At 29.1% G+C, this 23525-nt stretch overlaps 1 protein-coding gene across 11 annotated transcripts in view; it reads left to right on the forward strand.

Annotated features, from left to right (window-relative positions):
- Window positions 1-23525, forward strand: part of LOC107447618 (uncharacterized) — a 156763-nt gene that overhangs the window by 47747 nt on the left and 85491 nt on the right. For 9 of the 11 annotated variants that reach the window (XM_043039530.3, XM_071186532.2, XM_043039528.3 and 6 more), the window contains exons 2-3: window positions 6501-6646; window positions 11738-11853. In XM_043039530.3, the coding sequence (XP_042895464.1) occupies window positions 6501-6646; window positions 11738-11853 (262 nt within the window). Of the gene's footprint in view, window positions 1-6500; window positions 6647-9287; window positions 9368-11737; window positions 11854-23525 lie in introns of those variants that run through there. The other 2 variants (XM_071186537.2, XM_071186536.2) reach the window with 2 other exon arrangements.

The following is a 23525-nucleotide window of genomic DNA, read 5'->3' on the forward strand; positions in this document are numbered from 1 at the left end:
GGAACCTGTATATGTTAAACAACCTCCAGGATATATTGTTAAAGGTCATGAAGGTAAAGTTTATTTATTGCATAAATCCTTATACGGGCTACATCAAAGTAGTTGATATTGGAACTTTGAACTTGATAGTATATTCAAAGATTTAAAATTTGAGAAATTGAAATGGTTAAATTGTGTTTATAAACGTAAGAATACTATTTTAATTGTGTATGTTGATGATATTGTAATTTTTGGTAAAACACAAATTGATGTTAATAATGCTATTTCACTAATTAAAAGTAAATTAGAATTAACTGAATTAGGTCAGGTAAAATATTTGTTAGGTGTAAATTTTGATATGAACAATGGTGCTTTATTAATGCATCAAAATACGTATATTGAGAAATTAAGGATAAAATTTAAAGAACTTCCAAAGTCTAATGTTAGTCTTCCGATAAAACTCGGATGTAAACTTCCTGAAAAAATAAATGAAAGTGATATTGTTGAAAACGACTTAATGAAACGATTTCAATATCGAACTTTAATCGGCTGTTTAACTTTTTTAGCTGATCGTACGAGACCTGATATTAGTTTTTCAGTAAATTTGATGTCTCAATTTTCAAATGGTTATACGTTCGAACATTGGAAAATCGTGGTTGATTTAATGAATTATGTATTTAACACTAAGGATTACAAAATTAAATTAAGTAAGGCTAATAATTTAAATTTAATTTGTTTTTCTGATGCTAATTGGGGCTGTAGTTTGAGTAATCGCCATTCAACTAGTGGATATTTAATAAAATTTGGAGAAGTAGTTTTTAGTTGGCGTTCAAGTAAACAAAAATGTATTGCCCTTAGCTCAATGGAATCTGAATTTGTTGCCTTATGTGAAAGTATGAAAGAAACAGTTTGGTTTTCTAGAGTAATTAATGAACTTAGTATTCTGCCTGACAAAATTGTACCAAAAGTGTTTTGTGATAATCAGGCTGCTATACATTTCTCTAGAAATAATTGTGAAAACTTTAAGACAAAGCATATAGATATTCGATATAAATTTATTCGACAACTTATTGAAGAAAATCTAGTAGAATTAGCTTTTATTCATTCTAAGAATAACTTAGCAGAATTCCTAACAAAACCATTAATGGATAATAAATTTAAAGAAGTTGTGAATAATATATTTTTCTCTGATATAGATCACACGACCGTGGGGCCGTATGTTGGAGTGGTTTGTTACTCCTCTGAATACATTAAGTTGACAGAATTAAGTTTCGGTCGTGTGGTGGCAACAGACATTTTCTTTTCAGATAACGTAAGTGACGTCATCCGTGCATATAATTATGGAATCTGTATATAAGCCATGCATTGTTGTAAGCATGGGATCAGATGAAGATGCCTTAGGAGACAGACGTGCCTTGCGAGTTCTCCGAGCCGGGGGCTCGGTCGCCATGCAGCGGGATGACCATCGATGTGTTCCGGCCAGCCAGTCGTCACCACCTCCATGCCTTAGCGATGATCTCTTCCTCTCTTCGTGAGCGTTTGATTCAGACCTGATGACTGCAGTTCTTCTGCGACGGCGATCACTGATCAATGTTTGAAAGACAGAACATCAAGATGAAATAGTTTTCAAATCCAGTCAACGTGAACACACCGTGTAAGCGGCAGTAGTAACTTGTTTAGCCTAGACGTACGTGAACGTGATGATTGCATTGACCTTTCGTTAGTAGCATTTAGGCCTGTCCGACATGTTAATGGCGGTCATTTGCGTTTGAAACCGATTGGTCGAAGCATGTTTCGCTAGTAGGAGTCTGGCTTTACTAACATCTATTGTCCTTCGGGTCCTCGCCCAGTTTAGTTACTAGCGGAGACTGGAGATGCTAATTATGAATTCGAGATAAGTAATCTTAAAAACAGCGAGATGTTTTCCTCAAGCAAAGCACAGTAGACTTCATTTTTGTTGATTACTCTCAACTCTTTTTCAAGTCACCACAGCTTTTCCGCACCATGGCAATATGCCATTTTTCTCCCCACTTCAACTTTAGCTTTATGCTTTTCACCACAAGGTTTCACCTCAACGTTTTCTACTTCATGATGAAGGGGTAAAGGGCCATTATGGCCTCAGGGACCCCGACCAACCCACACGACTAAGACTAAGACTAAGCATGGGATCAGTCGACTTCTTGTCTTGTCTCTTCACTATGTCACGTCACTGTGTTGTTGTTCCCGGTGACGTACCAACATTTTTGTTAAGATGTATTTATGTTTAAATATCTTCAGTTGTACGCTGTATCGAGATGGTACTGTATGAAATAAAGAAATGTTTAAATCTTCAAGTTTCTTTATGTGAGTTAACACTTTCACTCACTACTGTGCTTCTCCGCTAACGCATCAACACCTTGGTCCTCTATGGGCTATCGCGCCGCTGAGTTTAGTTTAGAATAATAAATTTATCAACAGATTTTTTGCATTGCATATCTGTCATGTCAACTTTTAAGGTCGTTGGGGAACTTTTTCAGTGGTAGCAACTCTTATATTTAAAAGTATAAATCTTAATATTTAAAATTAAAAAATCTTTTGCTTTCCCCGAAAAATTAGTGATTTAATCAGGTCTGTAAGTTGGACAGTTATGCTCCTATACGCTTTTGTTATATGTAATTTTGACGAGTATTTTATAAAAATATATTCCCAAATTACTACATGCTTCATGTTTTGCTTGATTTACAATGAAATATTTTTGCAATTCAACCCTGAACTTAATGCCTTCCTTGTTTTTTCCCTCTTTTGATTTCGGTTTGTTTCCGCAAAAATAAAACTTCCTTCATTGTTTTTATCAATATAAAACAGCCGCTTAATTTTTTTAGGTGTTGTTGCACATTAAAGATGGTGATAGACTCATCATTCACAAGGCAGATTGTGAAACAATCAACGATTCTTATTTTTAACATAATCTTCTTTTTAAATATCTCTTTCATATAAATGTTTCGTGGTCCAAAATCGTCATATTTTCACCTAAATTTGATCAATACTAGAATCGCATAGATATATTTTTGTTATCAAGGTTTTTACTTTCATCAAGCTTTTTATTGGGTTAATAGTTGAAAATAATTGAATGCCTACTAAGTTGAATCATTATACTAATTTGCACAAAATTTCATAAAATAGCTGAATATTTTTTAGAGAACCTATCTTAAAATTAACTTCAAGTTTTTGACGGTCAATCTTCAACAGGACGACCTACAATCCAAAGAAGACAAGGAAGACACTAATTATCTCCCTTTCAACATGCCGTATGATTAATTTTTGACCATCTGACCTTGACTTATTAAAGAGACCTAAGTCTTTTGTTTCCTTTAATCACTCAAAGAAAAAACACCCCTCCGAGAAAAACAATGATTGAAGAGCACGCAAGATATAAGGGCAGAAACTAATTCTTTGTTGATCTGCTCTCCTTTGATTAAAATTGATAACGTCACTCTAATTACCGTTGAGTTTTTAATAAGCGATTTGTTGGTGTGTTATTATAGTGTTAAAGGAGTCAAGCACAGATCACAAATAATAGGAGTTGTTGGTTAAACATATTGAGATGTATTTTTTTATTTAGTAGCGTGTAACCCAGAAGCAAATTGCACGAAATACTCATGCATTTTGTTGTATCAATATAATAAATTTTCAGCGCCTAATTTGCAGTTTCGATACATGATGTGAATAACAAAACGATTGGTTTTTTGAACTGCTAGAAAATGTAAGAGGATCTGGCAATGCTCAATAAAGAAAAAGTTTAGTGATTAAAAACGAACATATTAGTACCGATTGTATAAATAGATTAAAATATTTATCCGGAAACAGGTAAAATAAAACAGCTACATAAAATCCTATTGGTTACTAATAAAATTATTGCATGGAAAAAAAATTCTAGTAAAATTAGCGCACTGTATGTTAATGACATTTTTTGCAATAAAACCCCCCCCATAATTCTGGTTAATAAAAAAATATATACAGTATTTCAACCATTCATTTATTGATTTTTTGTTCATTATGATAATGGTTTACTGAAAATTATTTTGGTTTTCAAAATTATAGTTTTTATTAGCACACATTTCGTAAAAAATACGAAAGTGATAAAATGAATTTAACCGAATAAATGGGTTTTACGCAATACTTTGAAGTATCATGATAAAATCACCAAATTTTACCACAATTATCACATTTTATCACGTATTATAAAGCCATATTTTATTGTTAATTTTTAACAAAGTAATTGCCAAAGCGCATAGGTAAAAATTACCGAATCTTTTGGTGCTCAAATAGAGCCAGAAACACGGTGAATTTTACCATATTTTGATAGTTTTGACCATACTTCTCAGTGTGAGATGGCACACTGTAAGCAATTCTGATGTATAGTTGCCTTTTTTTTTAGTGTTGAGGTAAACTTAACACATTTTTAATTAAGGAACTGTACTTATCATGCAAAACATTATCTAAAATTGGCAAGCCGCAATTGTTTGAAAGAATTTGTCTGAATTAACTAAAAATGTGATTATTTTTTAAATGAAATGTTTTTTCAATACAGTCATGAATTATTTCTGATACGCACGATAATATGTGTTGCCAGTAATTAGACAAGCAAAAATGAATAAATAATTAAAGCTGTAACATTGAAAAAGTAAGTAAAGAGTTGTGACTACATGCACTGCAAAAATTTTAGTTTGCCTCAACACCAAAACTATACACCAAAATTATTTGCGGTATAAATTAACGTAAAGAACTCTCATGTTTTTATTTTTAAATAGTCTTTCACATTTTTTACGCTTGAAACTATTAGGCCAACTTAATTACCATGATTGAAAAGCATACCTGTGATCATTATTAAGCTTTTTCTCTGATCCGATTCTGATTTGTTACACTGTTATAAACATGCACACTTAACATAATTATTTGTCGAATGAAGTAATGCTTTGGTCAGGCCACTGAACTCAAATGAGAGCTTTTTGATTAACACTTCTCCAAGTTTAACCAGTTGCGGATACAATAATTTTATTTATACAGAGTTGTCGTCATAATTGTCAGATTATAATTTTTGTAAAACGAAGATAATATGCAGGGAAATGCTAAAAAAAAAAAATAATATTTTTTCACGGGAGCAAAACGCTGCTACACTTAAGCACAATTTATAAAATATTCATTTGAATCATACATATTTTAAAAACCTGCATATTTAAGATAACATACTTTTTTCTATGGTGATTGAGAACCGATATACCGAAGAATGCAATAAGCATTCCTATTTATATTCTTTGGACATATGACTGGAAGACAAAGAGCGCAATTGGGGCTGATGAAAGTAGACATATGACCACAAACCATAGCTGATCAGAATTAATTTCACTCTCAGAAATAAAACTATCACTTTTGACGATCCTGCTATCTTTTAGCTGTATTTCGTTAACTTAGAGAATCATTTCGTCCCGTGATTTCTGAGTATCGCGAACTCTCAAATATATGGCGAAAATCTTTCCTTAACTTGGAACTTCATCGCAGTTAATTGTGGGAGATAGTTAACTTGCAGAACGAAACTAGAAGGAAGACCAGGCTATTGAAACTAAAATGACGACATAAGCCAATCGGTTGTATGGTGATTAAGGAGTTAGCCTCATACTAGAAAGATATCGGGTTTGAGTCCTGCTTTGGGCATGGGTGTAATTTATCTCTCTATTCTATCTGTCCTTGTATGGATCTGAGACCTGGAACCTAACTCAAGCTGGTGAAAATAAAATTGCCATTTTTGAGAGAAAAGTTTTGAGGGCCATCCTTGGTGGGATAAAAATAAATAATTCCTGGAGAAGACGATATAATACTGAACTGTATAAAATCTACAGAGAGCCAGATATTGTGAAATTCATTAAAATACATCGAATGAACTGGGCAGCTCACATTTTCAGAAGGAATGATGACTCAAATTTAAAAAAAATCCTGTTACACAAACCCCTAACGAACAGGAAAAGAGGTAGACCCAGGCTGAGATGGTTGGATTTAGTTGAGACTGATTTCCTTACTCTAAAGGAGAAAAACTGGCGAACAAGTGTCAAAAGTAGAGAGAAGTGGATTCGAATTCAAAGGAAGGCACTGGCCCACCCTGGGCTGTCTAGCCAGATATGATGATGATCTATCTGTCCTTGTGTTGTTGGGGTGACTTTGATTCACTGATGTGGTGGCCACAAAAAAGTGATTACCACCCGCATTTTTTTTTTTTTGGAAGTAAAGTAGAATGACGAAAGATTTCTTTACTTTTGACGAAATTCCTGAAAAAGTGGAATATTTATTTCATCACAATGAAAAAATGTTTGCTTGGAGCCTATACTAGGAAATAGTTTCGTAAAAACGACTTTTGAATAAGTTTTGAATTGTGTTATCTAGTTCTGAAAGGAAGATTTGTTATATCTAAGCCCATTTAACCTAACTTGAAAATAATATATTTTATATTCTTATATCTTTTTATTAAATTGTACCATTTATTTTTGCAGGTCAATTCGAAAGGGCGGCAGCAAGGTTTGAAAGAAGGTGACTGTGTGTTGTCGGTGAATGGAAAGTCAGCTTTAGATATGACGCACGCTGATGCACAGCGAGCATTAAAAGATTCTAATGATAGCTTGGAGCTTCAGCTTGAAAGGTAATTAATTGTTTAAAGATTGATTGAAATTACTTGTGCAATGAAATATGCTTTACAAAAGTATAACTTCATCAACCTGTATGTTTTATTCTGTAGTCTTTGCCACTGTTTAAATAATTAATTTATAATAATAATAATTTATTCTGACTGTTTAAAGACTATTTTTCAGAACCATCAAATTTTGAAGCAACGCCAAATTATCGTTTTGAATCAGTGGGCTCTTACTTCAAAGGAACATTCGTGTTCCGTAAATTTAGACACAGTTTTCCTCCCACACATTTGAAATTTGACTAAAATTTGACTATTCATAAGAGTTACGGGAAGGGTTTGTATGAATGCCTCACCTATAACTCCAGAACCGTTGGCGCTGGGTCTTGAACTTGCAAGTGCGCTTAAGTTGCGAGGGGCGATTTGAGTCTCCAATCTTAAAAAACGTTCAAACATTATAATTATTATGTTCAGGAGAAACGTATGAAAAACAAATACTTCGTTACATACTCTTGAAAATTAAACTAAAGATGATTTTTTTCTCACAATTATTTAAAAGAAACATCAATGATGTTCGCTAGCATACAGCTCTATTTACAACTAAAATGAGTTTCACTGAAAGTTTATACCACGTTCCTTATTTATCTATCGTAGAGATAAGTTCAAATATATTAATGTGGAAGGTATAAATGCTTGAGCAACGTCACCGAATTAGTATTTTTAAAGCTATCTGAATCTACATGTTTATTTTATATGAAGTTATGCTTTTAATGCTTGTTTTTGTAAACTTGAATAATATAAATTAAAAGGTAGTTGAAGTAAATTTTAAGTTTTGTACCAAAGTGCCACCATTTTATGAGAAAAAATGCTTGATTGGAGTAAATCTTGCCTATAATGAGTTGATTGTGATCATTAGCATAAATTTCGGGGCTGAATGACACTGCTAAAGTTCCTGAAGAGTTGAACATCTAAAAATTTGTTTTACTTAACGTTAATCTAATAACGTTAAGTTATCTAGAAGGGCATCAAATAACAATGATAAAAAATCTCAAAATATTTCAATTTTTTTAATTGTGTCAGTATTTAGTTCTACGTTTAGTTAGTCGATTTTTAGTTCCATGTAAAATACCGATTCATTAATACTAAATTTCTCTATTATTTATTTTATTTTATTATTTTTTTTTCACCGTACAAAGAATGAATTTTCAGCTATTATGTAATAAATGCACAATGATATAAAAATCCCTTAAGAATCCTTGACTTATCGTTTCAGATTTTCACTTTTTTCATTCTATTTTGAAATTTTGATTCGTTCCCCAGTGCTCGATCAAATAGAGATGAAATCCCTGGGAAAATTCTGATTTAAGAGCTCTCAAATATTAACTGAGTTCCCTGAATTATTTTTTGAAGAATACGTATAAATAATTATTACGCATATATATTTCGGCCTGACATATTTTACCTAACTATTTCTAAATGAATGACTAAGAATTAATAATAATTCAGTTAGTAAAATTTGTGTTGTTTCTACTGTTATACTTTACATGTATTTCTACTTTTATTTTAAAAGGAAAACAATACTTGCGGCTTAAATTCCGTAAATTACGAATAATTTAACTTCAACGTACTGTTGAGTCACAAAGTTTCATAAAGTAACCATTAAAATACTAAAAAAAATTTTTTTTTAAAATAGAAAAGCAAAGAAGTTGAATATAAAAAACTTGAATATTTAAAATTTATGCTGAGAGATTTTTGGGTTCAGGGCAAGTGCTACTTCTGCCCATACAATAATCAGATCCCGTAAAAGAAAATTTAATTAATTCAAGGTATTCTATGACAAATTTATAGTTTCATGCATAACCTGCTATGCATATTATATAAAAAAGCTCTAATCGCTTCTGTGATTTTTAATATACGCAAACAAATATATTTCTTTATTTTACATATGAGTTATGGAAATTTGTTTTAAAATTTCAAGTGTTTCGTACTTCTGAAAAGGTTATAAATAGTTAGTTTTAACTATTAGAGATTATAATACAATTTAAATCTAATTTCAATGGTTCTTTAAAAAATAAAATGATGTTAATTCAAAGTATTTCTTTTTATTTTTATCACTTTTCAGGCCTTGACCTTGTTGAAAGTGACGTCACATTTATTTCATACCTTTTTAGAAGCTTACATAAAAATCGCAAATTATAACTGTGAAAAATACACCCATCTCATTGCTAGAAAACTTTGAACTGGAAACTAACCAGTCAACCACGACACTTATCGTTTTCTAACACAAAAAATAATAATAATCTACAATGAAAAAGGTTCAAAAATTTGGGAAGAATATTAGCAAATCCTTCTATTCATTAACTCCGGAAGGAACTTCAACAAATGGATGATCGAATCTATTGTGCAACATCACTGTTGAAAGCAAATATAGTATTTTGGTGTTACCTCAAAATGCTACCAACAACGCCTTCATAACTGCAAACGATTTTTAACAGATACATAATTTTGATTTGGCAACGTTTCTTACATCGGCTGAAATAAATCATATAATTTATACTTATGAACCATTTCTTTCTTTTGTTGTCAATGATTTAATGAGAGTAGGAATTGTTTGTGTGAGGTACATTTCTAGCTCTGGAAAAGAGAGAACTTTTGTTTGAAAGAAGCGCGACCGTAAAGGGATACAGAAAATACAGCGCTTGGTTGTTCTTAATTTATCTTTTGAAATGAGAGGTAGGTTTTGTAAACTCTACAGCATTGTTTATAAATTCTTTTTTTATGCTTTTCTTGTTGGCAAAACCTGTAAATCATTGTTTACTACAGCTTCTGACGACTTTATTGCTGCAATATATCGAGATAAAAGTGTATGTTTTTCAAAAGTTTTATGCTAGTGAAAGGTTTTGCTTTTACATTATTTAATGGTTGGGAAATACCTTTATTTATAAATATATTATTTAGAGTCTTTTTTTTTTGAATGAGGAAAAGTTGTAGTTGTTCGTCCTTTTTTGTATCTAGTATTATATTCAGATTTTGGATTGTTTATGTCTTATATCATATAAAGTTTTTATTATTTAAATTCATAACAATTTATTTAAATAGCGTAGTAGTATTTAAAATGTCAATACAGAATAAATGTACTTAAAAATTCAATCTTTCGTTTCAGGAGTCCATTTAATAAAAATCTATATTTTTGGTTATATGTTTCAGATAGTTAAAGAAATTACTTTAATTTTATAGTTAATTAATTAATTTAATTTTTATAGTTAAGAAATGTGATATTTCATTCCACAAAATAAAGCGCTATTTTATCCGATGGGCGAAAAAACTTAAAATTCTAATTTCAACATACATTTAATATTTCATAAAAAATTAGGAGGAAATAGAAATTGCAGCATATATGAATCCCTAAATTTCGGCATCAATGCTTGAAATACATACTTTGAAATAAATACCTGAATTACTATGAATTAGGATACAAACCAGTATAAAAGCAAATAATGCAAATGATATTTAATTAAAAAGCTTTGTGTAATGTAATGATCAGCCTAATTATTTTTCAAAATTTACAGTTTTGCGACCAATTGTTTATTAGTATTGTTTCTAGATTTGTAATTTATAATTTTTCAGAATATCAACTAGATAACAATAGAATACGCAACATTGTATAGTTTTTACATAAAATTATCGCCATTTTTAACTGAAACGCTCTCTTTAAAAATTTAAAAATGTGGTATCTTCTCTTAATCTAATGTTAAAGACTTGGCAGAATAAATTAATGTTTTATATTAAAACTGGCCTAAAGTTTTGCTAAATTTGGAAATTTGAATGTTAGGAAAAATATCGCTTACATATACCTTGCACGCAGCACTTCGAATACCTTGCTGTATACGGAAATATAAATTATAAATTTTTTGAAACGGATTAAAACATATTTTGTGAACATCATTTAAAGTTAATGTAATTGTGACCAGAACTCTTTATATCGTCATTCATCATAAAGTAGGAAAACAAACTTAAAAGGCTATGATATTATATTTTGGAAATGTAGACATGTTCTATTTTTATGAAAAAGAATAATTTCAAAAGTAAAATAAAATATCAAAATTATCTTAGCTCATGTAATAATTTAGCCCTTTATTGTTTTTTTTTTGTAGTTCGTAGTTTATGATATAAGACTAATGGACCCCATGGTGCAACTAACACGTTAATTAATATATTTTTGTTAATTATTTAAATTATATCACTCGTGAATCATTGACTTATAAAAAACAACTAATTTAAACACTACTAATTATTGAGAATCAAGTTCTTAAAATACTTGAAAATATATTGAAAAATACTGTATCCCAATCGGTAGAAAAAATCTGGTAAAAATATTGTACAGTATAGTAACGAAATTTCTTGTAAAAAAAACCCATAATTCTGGTAATAAAACCAAAATATATATTTATAAACTATTCATTTAGTTGGTAATTTTTCCGGTAATATGGTAGTAATTTACCGGAAATCCTGGTTTTCAAAAGTATAAATCTTATTACCAAACATTTAGTAAAAAATACAAAACTGAAATCAAATTTAATCGAATAAATGGTTTTCACACTCAAAGGCAACATGATACTCAATACAATAATGATAAAATTTCTTAATTCTGCTACATATACCAAATTTTAGCACGTATTACACTACCATATTTTATGATTAATTTAATCAAAATCATTACCAAAGCGCTTCTGTAAAAATTACCGAGCTTTCTTGTGTTCCCATTGAGTCAGAAACACGATAAAATTAACCATATTCAGGTAGTTTTGATTATATTTTTTTCTCAGAGTGGAAAGATGTTGCTAGCATTTTAATGGGTTTTTAAGTGTTTTTCTGCCTGAAATAGGAGATTTTCCATAAAAGTTGTCCTTGCTTGATTTAGATTTTTGGTAGGATTTTTTTTATTTTTTAGCTGAATACTTTTTTTTCTTTACTTTTTGTTACTCGTTATCATCAGCACTGGTTATTTTGAGATTAATCACTAACTATTCCTCCAAACTGGTATGATATGAATTTGAGCTTGCCATGAGCTATATAAAAATTATTTCTGTTCTATATTATTAGGAACATCGTTATTCCAGAAACTAATAGAAATGGTGCGAATCAGAACGGTCGAACTGAAGAAGATAATAATGTGACTTCTCATTTGAATGCCTTGGATGAATACATGAATCAATTAGGTCAGTCAAAAATTATTTAATTTTTTAATTTGTTTTTAGAATGGGTATTGCTTTGTGAAATAATAAGTTGTTGACAAATATTTCATACATTTAACTATACAATTTAACTTTTTTTTTCTTTTAATAAAAGAACATGTTAGGGTTTGTTTGTGGAAGAACATGTTCTGCTTATCAAAAATATATAAGTAAAAAAATGAAAAAAAGCTTAGAAGAATATGTTAAGAAGTGATGTTCCGAAGAGAGACACTGCTAACATACCTCGCAATTAAATCGTATGTCAGACTGTGTGTCGATAATTTGAAACTGGCATTTTGCTTCCTAATATTTTACCTTAGTAAATATGTATTAATGTTTTAAGTGTAGTAGTAAGTACTACTCCTCTATAATAATTTATTTGTAAGCGTTTTTAAATGAATTTAGTTTCACACTAGTTAATTTGTTATTTTTAAAGTTCTGCTCATAAAAGTAATCCTTTTATTTCGTTGTTTCCGATTCTTTAATTTAGTTTAAATGAAATGAAATTACTACCCATGCAGCAGAGATAAGTATTAATTACGTGAAAATAACGTTAAAATGCCACAAGGTTTAGAGCAAAAAAACGTTTATTTAAAACGTTTTATTTCCGTTTCGAGTGGTAGTCTCGAATTAGGTAAAAAAGCGTTTATATTTGGGCTGTTTTTAACGTAAAAATGACGGATTTTTGCCGTTATTTTGACTAAGGTGAATTTCGTAACCAATTTTTAACGTATTTTTTGCGTTTTTTTCCCCAAACTATTTACGTATATTTTTGGTTCTATAAATTCGTTATTTTCACCAAGAATATTTACGTGTTTTTAACGCTTATTTTTATTAAAATAACGTACATTTTACGTTATTTTAACCAAAATACAAACGTATTTTATCCATACTATTTACGTATTATTAACGCTTATTTTGAGCTTTATTTACGCATTATTAACGCTTATATATCAATATTTTTAACGCTTATTTTGAGCTAGGTGAATTGATAAATTTTTCGCGAAAATTTAACTAAATTAATTTCAATTTATCGTAATTTTAACCGAATTGTTAACAATAGCATATTTTAAATTTTTTTTTTTTAACTAAGAAGGAAAGAAACCATTCCGTATTTTAATGTTTACGCTGCACTAATTACACTAAAAAATATAGCATTTACTTTTTATTTAAAAAAAACTTTTAATTCTTTTCGAACTAAAACTAAAATAACGGAAAATAGCCGATATTCATGTTTTTTTTTTAGAATCCTAGAAAAAGCTTTTGTTTTTAATCTCACACTTTCTGTAAATTTTTACAATTCAAATTATAACTCAACGAATATGGAATGCAAATCTTTCTACCTCTTCACAGCAGCATACTAGTTTATTTATGAAGTTTCATGTCCCTCAGGAATTTTTTACATTTTTCATTCCTAAAAGTTTGTAATATAAAGAATTGGTAGAAGAAAAAATTACTCAATACTTACATGATTTTCCAAACCCATATGGAAAAAAAATATTTTTTTTTTAGTTTAAATTAATAATTAAGAAATCTACTGCTGTCCTGAAGTCCATGTTTCCAAATTGCTTGCTGGAAATTATCTACTCTTCTAGAATGCTTTTGGGTTCATTATTTTTTTTTAAATGCATATATTTTAATTTTTAGCTTGAAAAATTTGACTAAAATTTACTTTAACACACACACGAAGTAAAAAAATAAAATATTAACCAAATTTACCATTTGATTTGTTTACTTACTAAAATTACAATTTTTCTAAGTCTTATGTTCGTAAAACTAAAATTTTTAATCCAGAAGAGCAGTTAACTAAATAATTTTAAATACAGAAAAAAACATTAAATCAAATAAGATTTATTAAGTTTTATTTATTTTACAACTATCATACAATATATTTACAATATATAGATTTACAATTATAACACATCGCCACAGATCTGAAACATTCGTAACTTCTTCCATCCCGCTGTTACTATCACCTCTTCACTGCAATGTTCCTGGAAAACAAATAAATATTTTAGCATATGAAAAAAAAATATACCGGACAATAATATTAAATTGTTACAACCAACAGTAGATTTCTAAAGCGAAGCAATACTGACTAGATAAAATACAGTTAAATAAAAAATTTTAAAAAAATATTAAAACTGTTTATTATTTTCATGGAATTTCTACTAAGTATACATCGATTGAGAACATCCAAATACTTAGATATAAGAAAATCTATTTTACAAATTTTAGTCACATATTACACAACAAAATTACATACATATACAGCACAAATCTGAATTAGAATATTTCATAATTTTTTTTTATCCTAACTAAATCTTACATTGAAGCCAGCAGTAAGTTATAAACAAAACATAAAATTATTTTTCGTGTGGCTTTGAGGAGAACTCCTCCAGAGTTTTAGTCTGGTGCTGTTGGCTGCTTTGGTAACAAGTAAGAGCACATTTTTAATAGGGGAACAATGAAGGAATAAAGGTGTCAATTGGTTTACCCACGCTGACCTAAAATCAAGACAAAACTATTCACAAAACACTCCTATTTGAAATTACTTTTTCTCATAACCGCAGTACTTGCCACGACATGTGCCCATTGTCAGGTAAAGTACTCCTAAAAGCTGCCCTATACTTTTTGTTTATTTACTTATCATCAGAATTTTATTTTCCTCTCTCATTCTTTTCATTTTTTTATTGCTCCTTGGCTGCAATTTTCATTCCTCTTCAGAATATTTTGCAAGAACCTTGTAGTTCAGAAACACAATTCGATTAGTTTCAGTTACGTAATTTTTAATTTCTCATTTATTAAAACAGTAAAAATACTATGCATTTTAACACTAACAGTATCTTTAATATACAAAAGGAGTAATTTTAACAAATTCAGTAATTTGTTAAACTGTATATTATTTAGTTCAAGTGAAGAATTACATTTTACAATTGCCTCTGTTAAAGCTTTTTTAAACAAAAAATGGTTATTTTGAAAATTCTTTAATTTCTGTAAAATCGCTGCTAAAACGTAACACTTTACTCCAAAATACATTAGAAAGCTGTTTGGTGATATAGAAATTCATTTCCACAACGGAATTCTTAGTAATGGTGGGAAAAATAGGAAGGGTGGGAAAAATAGGTTCTGTGTTCCTTGACCCTAGTGTGTTACAATCAGGTTGCTTGGGGGCAGTAAAAACTTTATTTGTTTAAACCACTTAAAAAGGACTGGATAAAAAAATTTCAAAAAAAAAAAACTTCACACACAAAACACAGTTTTTGGAGAAATATTTTAATAAATATTTCTTCGAAAAATGTGATTAAATGAAAGGAACACAATGGTGTTAGTTAATTGTAGCAACATGACAGAATGTTTGGAGTAATGCAGTATAGCAATTTTGGACTATAAAAACAATTTGGAGGAACAGCCTTAAACTTAAAATTGTTTCAAAAAATAATAATTTTATGCTTGGAACTAATTAGAAATTATCTTTTTTAATGCTGCATATATATATATATGAGCAAAACAAAATTACCAACTTTCCACACCCTTGCAAAAAAATAAAATAAAAATTTTTTTGAACAAGTATAGAGCAGATATATCAAAATTTTTTTAAACTTATTTACAGATGTAAAAACAAATATATATTTTTTTGTCAAACTGTAATTCATATAGTTTGTAGTAGTGATAATTTCCATTGCATGAACTACTTAACTTACAAGTTTTCTGCAATATTACACATTTAACGTAAATTTTACTTAATAGTTTTTGTTAAAATAAAAAGTTGGAACATAAGTATGCTAAATGTATACAGTAAAATGCAAGAAAATATAATAAATTAATGAAAACTAGTCAGTCTAACTCTTTTAGAGAAAAGTAAGCATTTTTTGCAACCTTGATATACACAATGAATCGTGTTTCAAAGCATTTTAATCATTAATACTTCAACACCAAATAATAAACACAAAAACATTCACTTGGAAAAATAAGATATTTAAATAAAAGATGTTTTCAAACAGTATGAAATCAAAATTTTTTCATTTAATGTAAGCATAATAATATAGTGCAGAAGTTATTGAAAAAAAAAAACTTTATAAAAATAAAGTGATGATATCATAGACAGATATATCATATAAATAGAAAATATCATATGTATAGTCATAGATATAAAATCATTGATTAAAGTTAACAATATTGAAAGTTCAATTTCTAATATGCGGAATTGTAGAAAACTGCAGATGTACACAAAAAAAAAAATATATATATATATATATATATAAACATATATACAATTGGCTTATTTTAATTAAAACAAGGATAATTTGAAATCTTGTGGCAGAATGTTTTTGAGCTATCTGCAACTAAACTCTCCAGCACTAAGATCTAATTGCAAAATACTTTTAATACAAACAAACATATATGTTGCTAATTTAAAATGGCAAATATGCTGTGTTAACAAAAAATAATAATAATGATTTTCTTAATTTACACGAAATAATTTTTTTTTAATATTATGGGTGATATTCTCACATTTTGTTGGTGGGAAGACACACACTTTATTAGCTTCTTCGCATTTTGTAAATAATCATCACAATAAAAAAATATTAAATATCATGAAATCCGTAGTAGCAATTGCCCCCCCCCCCAAAAAAAAATATGATGTAATTACGTAAATTGGACTCCTCAAAAGCGTGTTACACTTTGAAATTAGGTTGTAATAAATAATATCGTATAAAAAATATCTGATTTAAAATTTAAGGAGAAATCAACATCTATAACTTCTAAAAATTCAATAGAATTTTTTTAAAAAAAAAATAGATAGCCTTAAAAAATAGATACTCAAATGCTCGATTCGAGTTTTCCATATTGTTTAAATATATCAAGATGGTTAAGAACCAAATGAAAATCAATATCAATAACTGCCGAAAATACTATCAAAACATTACGTCGATTTATGATACTATCGGTGAAAATTGAGCGTGTCAAAAACTGATTATCTAAATGCATGATTCAAATATTGCATGTTCAAATATTTCTGTAAAAAAGAAAAGTAATATTTTCTTCTTTTCAAGAGAAAAATCTTTCTGCAAGAGATCTGTAAAATTTTGCAACAATGTCGCCGTTTCGCTGCGATTCTGCCACGGAGATTTGAAATACTGAGCAATATGCATAAATCTTAATTCCCCGAGAATTTCTAATTGATGTTGTTTATTCATTTTATAATTCATTTTAATGTTTGCCAAATGTTTGGTTTGAGTAGCCTTAGCCTTTGAGGGATTCATCAATCTGCATAATCGTTGAAGAATTCTCAAAAGCAAAATAGAAGTTTCAGAATTTGTTTGAACTTATGGAGGACTATGAATAAAAAGACTAATTTAATGCAGATAAAACACATTTTTTTTTTAAGTGTCAGTGAAATAAAACATTGGAACAGCAAAAATAGTGGTGGTAAAAACAGTAACAGTTTACCATTCTACTTGATACTAACGATGAAACTTACACCAGAAACTTCTATTATAAATTAGTTGAATAGTGCAAAGGCTGATGATTGTGCATGAAATAATTAGGATTCTACAGTACATGGAAAATATATTTACAATATATGATAATTCATTTTAAGAGACAAATTTTTGAGTACTTTCATTTGTTGTTATTGAAGCATGGGCAGCCTATGTAAACAATGTTTAATTACTTTTTTTAATATCAGCAAAAGTAATCTGAAATAATTTTTAACAATTGATTTGATCATGTTTATAATTTCATGAATTTTTTTACCCATTTTTAAGCACAAGAAAAAAGGAAACAATTCAAATACAGTTATTTCTTTAGACATACTTAATTCAGGTACCTTCAAATGAGACTTGATGGAGGTTCATTCTCAAAGCTAGATCCTTTTCAAAGATCTTCCTCAGAAGTACATCAATAGATTATGAAAAAGAAAATTCATTCAGTTAATACGTTTAAAAACATAGAAATAATTCAAACATATTTTGTTTTGTTTATACGGGCACATTTATTATTCATAACTAGAGAAGTAAGGAGTAATGGTTTGGCAGAATGTTAGCTAAAAAAAATGGTGAAATGCAGAATATATTTTTATAGCAATATTTTTAAAAAAAAAATTCATTAATAAATATTTTTTACGAATAAATAAGTTTATTTATTATTGGAAATTACTCCATGCTTATCTATATTAGTGGAATGGGCTAAAGGGAAAACAAAAAACTAAACCAGAAATACTTAATAAAGTTATGAAGTAAAATAGAAAGAGAAAAAAAAATTATCATAATTGTTACAACAAAACTTCCATGCTAAGAATAATATTTTTTGTAAAGCAGTATCCATAAAGCAACATTAACTAAAATATAATCTATTAGAAATATGTTATTAAAATGCTGTGTTATCTTAAAAATGCTAAAAAAAACAAAAGATTATATACAAATGTAAAACAGAAAAATCTATTTTAATTCTCAAAATGAAATTTTAAAGCTTTACATCTCAGTCTTTCCAATTATCATATTTTCCAGATAAGAATAAAGACAATAGAAACATTCTTAATTACTGTGTCATACAGTTAATAAAAACAAAGTTTTTTAGAAATGTAAAAAGCTAGGTAAAAACCAAGACAAAAATTGTTTAAAAGAAAAATTTAGCAATAAAAATTTCAATTGAACTTTTTCACCTAGCAAGGGTCTGTCTAGGTTTTTCTGATAGGTACCTATTTTATGAAAATTTAGACATAATTTGTGAAAAATTAAAAACTACATTAAAAAATCAACACAAAAATATGGATTTATCGTTTCTTAAGGAATACAAAAATAAAATTATAAGAAAAAGTATTTTGTGAAACTAATGTTTTTTCTAAAGTTGAATTTGTGAAGGTACTGCTAAACGGTAGTAAATTTGGCCTTGACAGACCTCTGCCTAGGCATATTTTTAGAATACAGTGACTGTAAAAGAATTAAAAAAGTTTTAAACAGCAATGTAAATTTAAATAAAAGCTTGAATAAGAATAATTCTAAAGATAATTTAATATTGAAAATTACTGCAATTATTTTCCATATCGTTTTAGCTGATAAATTTCAAAAACTGTTTCAAAAATAAGAAGAAAAATTTCTAGTAAATGTTCAACTGGGTGTTTTTTTTTCTTTTTAAAGATATCATGTTGCAAAATAAATAGTCAAAAAACTATTTTGTCCATGTGAGATTTTCTCTTGCAATAGCTTGTTAAGATGATACTTCCACAACATTTTGGTTGAAGAACCATCTGCTATAGACTCTTGTAAAATTTACACCAATCAAGCGTGTTTAACCCTTGGTTCTTTAAAAAGGTAAAGTTAAAAGAAAATGCCACTACTCAACTTTTTTAAAAATGCAACAACTAATAGTTTTTATACTTTATAAGACAATAGTAGGTAAGTAGATAAGACAGCTCAAATTAATAACAATATGATAGGACTGTTTCACACATAACACTTGTCTCGTCTCATTTGCTAATAAAAATGCCATCTCGTACTGAGTAGGCAAAACAGTAAGAAAAATGCCCGTATCATGATCTGCCGGTGAATAATCACTATATCTTATAAGCAACTTCCACGCAGCAACCAGGAGGAACTAAAAAAAATTAAAGAACGGAGATCAACTTGAAGAGTATAACTCGTAGCTACCTTTCGCACACCTTTACATATTCTTTTAAAAAGTTAGCAGTTAGAAATCTATTTGGTGCCTGGACGATAGCAGTTGGCATAACTGCTCACAATACAGAAGTAACCCTAATAGGGAATTAAAAGTTTAATGAGTATTTCTATGTTGTTACCTATGGATAAATATTTATAAACTTCCAGCGGTCCACGAAAAATTAAGAAAATATCTCAGAATGGGAGTAACTCAGAGAATATAAGTTGAAGCAACCCTCAGGAAAACTTCTACATACTTCTTTTTAAATTTTTGCAAAGTACAAAATATATATTTTTTTTCTTGTTTCAACATTTTTAGTTGGCACAATCTAGTTCAAATAGGGAAACATCCCCTTTTATTTGATTCATAAAATCAGGGGAGATCTCTATAAAAGGAACAATGGCAGAATAATCAGCACGTCTTGGCAACTTCTGGTATCGGAGAAACTGAAAGAAAGTTAAAAAATCACAGAAAGGGACCAACTCGAAAGATATAACTCGTAACCATTTGGCAAACATTCAGGTTTTTTTCAAAAAAAATTTCAAGTTTATATCTATTTGGTAGCTTGGCTATTGTAGTTAGTGTGACAGGTTAATATATGGAAATATCCCCTAAAATTAGTGAAACAGAAAAATTTACATTATAAATCTAGCTAAAATTCTTTTCCACTCCGGAAAATTAGTTTATCATCACCTGTGGCAGAATAATCAACAGGTCTTGGTAACTTCCAGTGGCTATCATCACACTGAAAACAAAACATGGGAAGAAACTCAACAGGGAGCCACTTGTAGCCACTACCCCCTGGCAAACCTCTACAAGTTTTCTTTTATAAATGTATGCAAGTTTGAAATCCACAATAGTAGGCGCAGCAAATCACAGAAGGAAAATATCCCCTCTACTCATATTTTGGTGTGTAAAGTCAACCATGATTAATGACATTTAAGTATTATCTTCAGAATAATGCTTATAATTGTTACTTTTTGTTAATTGTTATTTATTATAGCAACAAAATTTACCAAGTGAATAAAATAATGCAGCATTAATTTAATAATTTTGATAATTAAAGCTTTAAAATAGAATTTTTTTTTACATAAGATCGCAACTAGTTTAACTCAGTATTTCAGATTAATATTCCTTGATTAAGCTTAGGTATCATCAGAAAACTTTCCAAAAATTCATGATTTTATTAAAAATATCTTAACTGCATAACAATCGTATATAACGGGTCTGTATTTCGTCTCTTTACATTAAGCACAGTAAATGAGATTCAACAAATTCTCTTGCTTTTTTCCGAAATCGTTACGTTTTGTCATAGTTTGTTAAACTTCGCAAATGATAGGCTTAGAATATTTGTGTTTATTTCAAGCAGAATTAACTACAATAATTATTTACTTTTTTTGACAGTGAAGCATTATAATGAATTAACATTCTAAAATAGTAATAATTAAAGTAAGGAATAAAAGAACTTACCATTGAATTCGGCGTATGTAAACACACGCGTGCAACAATGTAAATAAATGTAGGGGTAGCTAGTGTAGGGGTAGCAATCCTTGTGTAGAACTTGCTCCCACGGAAAAGGAGTGAAAAGTTGAAACTTAGTATCGTTTAATCCACTTGTAAAACAAAAACTCAAATAACTGAAAGCAATGTGGAGAGTACTTTTGAATCTATATTGTTAATCAATTTTTTCTCTATTTTTGATTTTTCTTCTTATTTTTCTTATTATTATTCTAATTAAACCTGGAATAAAATGCTAGATTGTAGAATAACTTTCATATAATATTTTTAAAAAAGTTAAATAAAACTGTCAAGCTTTTTTTTAAAAAATTATTACTATTTTACCTGATGACTTAAAGAAAAATGGAATTATATTGTTATGTAATGTTATTTTCATTACAGAGATATAATAGTATTTTATTTTTACTAGTATAATATTATTTGAATAGCTTGTACATAAAAAAACTCGATTTTAATGCTTTTTATAATTTTCATGAATTCATAAAAATTGCTGTTTTATGCTCTGGAAATGTAAAATTATTATAACAATAATTTATTATTAAAAGATAAATATTATAAATTAAGATCACTGATTCGTAAGACATACAAGATTATTTAAAATACGTGATTATTTATTTTAAAACTTTACACTTTTTTGCTTCCTCTAACCAGGAACTTCATATCCAATCGTTAGGAATTAGAGGATCTTACTATAGTAATTTAACTAAATGAGACATTAATTATGTTATATTTTAAAACTGTAAAACTAACAATATACATTGATTTTTTTGTGCATCATATAGGCTGATCAATGAATAAATTGTAGGATTTCCATTTAATCCGAAATGAGAGTAAGAAAGATATTGTAGAATACATTCTACGTTAGGTCTTCCATCAAATCAAAAAGATTTAATCTAACTACATCCACCAATGTAAAAGTTTTATCGATTAACATAATATGGGATCAACATGTACATTTATTTATCTCTGGTTAATTTTAATTATTATATCATGATTACATGTTATTTCTCAAATTTCGTGCTTATTTTTTGTTTTTCTCGTCTGCGTAGGTGAAGATTTTACATACATTAATTGGCATGCATAAAGGCATGGTCTCACGATTTAGGTATCATTTTTAGTTGTTGGTGATGACCGTGTTAAAAATAATAGTTTGAAAAAATTCATAAAATATTTATTACATAAAAAAATACACATTTAAATAAAAAGCACCTTTTAAATCACGATTTCATTTGGAGAAAAGAAAAAAAAAGAGGTAATATCATGCATTTGAAAACTTGATTATAACAATAAGGGTAAAAAAGGGTGTCAAGTTGTTAACATTTCTAGTGGATCAAGTTATTTTCATATAATATATTAAATATTTTATATTTAATTTCAGCTGGAAGGATCCATTTTCGTTAAACGTTCCGTTTCCCTCTTCAGTGCTTTAGATAAAATATAAAAAAAGTAAATTCTTATGAATCTGTTTTTTCGCTTGCTGATATTTGTCTTCATTTTAAAAGCAATGTATGTATACATTAAAAAGATTTTGTTGAAATTTTATTCCCAGATAACACAGTGTAAACAGATAATGTGTCAACGAATTAATGAAGGTAGGAGTTTTAGTTACGTCGCACTAGAGCTGTACATTAGGCTTATCATCCATTTAGACTTAAATCTGAAGGGGTAGGAAATTTTCTCCAGATCCCTGTACATTTGGCACAGTAATGCGATCGACCACAGGCCTCTCGATTCCACAGATTTTAATAGCACATATATCGCATGTACTCGGTGGTGTCGAGGATCGAGCACCGCCCCCGTCAAGGACTAGAATGGCCCTTAAAACCCCGATTAACCGGGAACTAAGCCTAAATGAAAAAATCTTGGTCAAAAAACAAAGAAAAAAATTTGTCGCACTGATGTCAAAATATGAAAAAAACAAATATTTAATTTCTCTCTTCTTTTTTTCTTGCTGTTGTTGTTAATTTACGTCGCACTAGAGCTGCACAATGGGCTATTGGCGACGGTCTGGGAAACATCCCGGAGGATGATCCGAAGACATGCCATCACAATTTTGATCCTCTGCGGAGGGGATGGCACCCCAGCTTCGGTAGCCCGACGACGTGCGCGCGAAGTCGAGCACTTTACGGTAGCACAGTTTAACGAGGACCAATACCGCACACCCTCGGTCCCTACGCAGACTGATCCAAGTGGCACCCGCACACTGACCGCAGCCATTGATGTTTGACTTCGGTGATCTGTTGGGAACCGTGTCTTAACGATCAGTCCACTGCGGGACCTTTTTTTCCTTCTTAAAGGTGTTTTTTTTTTTTTTTTTTTTTTTTTTTTTTTTTTTTTTTTTTTAAGGATCTATGTATTAGCATTGCAAAATTTAGGTCTTAACTTCAATTTTTGAGGAACTTTCTCTTTTCCTTACTTAATTCCTTTTCTTTTTTATTTATATGATCTAAATAATTAAAAACAATTTATTTAACTTC

This window comes from Parasteatoda tepidariorum, chromosome 9 (genome assembly GCF_982258835.1).
Source record: "Parasteatoda tepidariorum strain Cologne lab strain chromosome 9, Ptep-v5.0, whole genome shotgun sequence".
NCBI classification, from domain to species: Eukaryota; Metazoa; Arthropoda; class Arachnida; order Araneae; family Theridiidae; genus Parasteatoda; species Parasteatoda tepidariorum.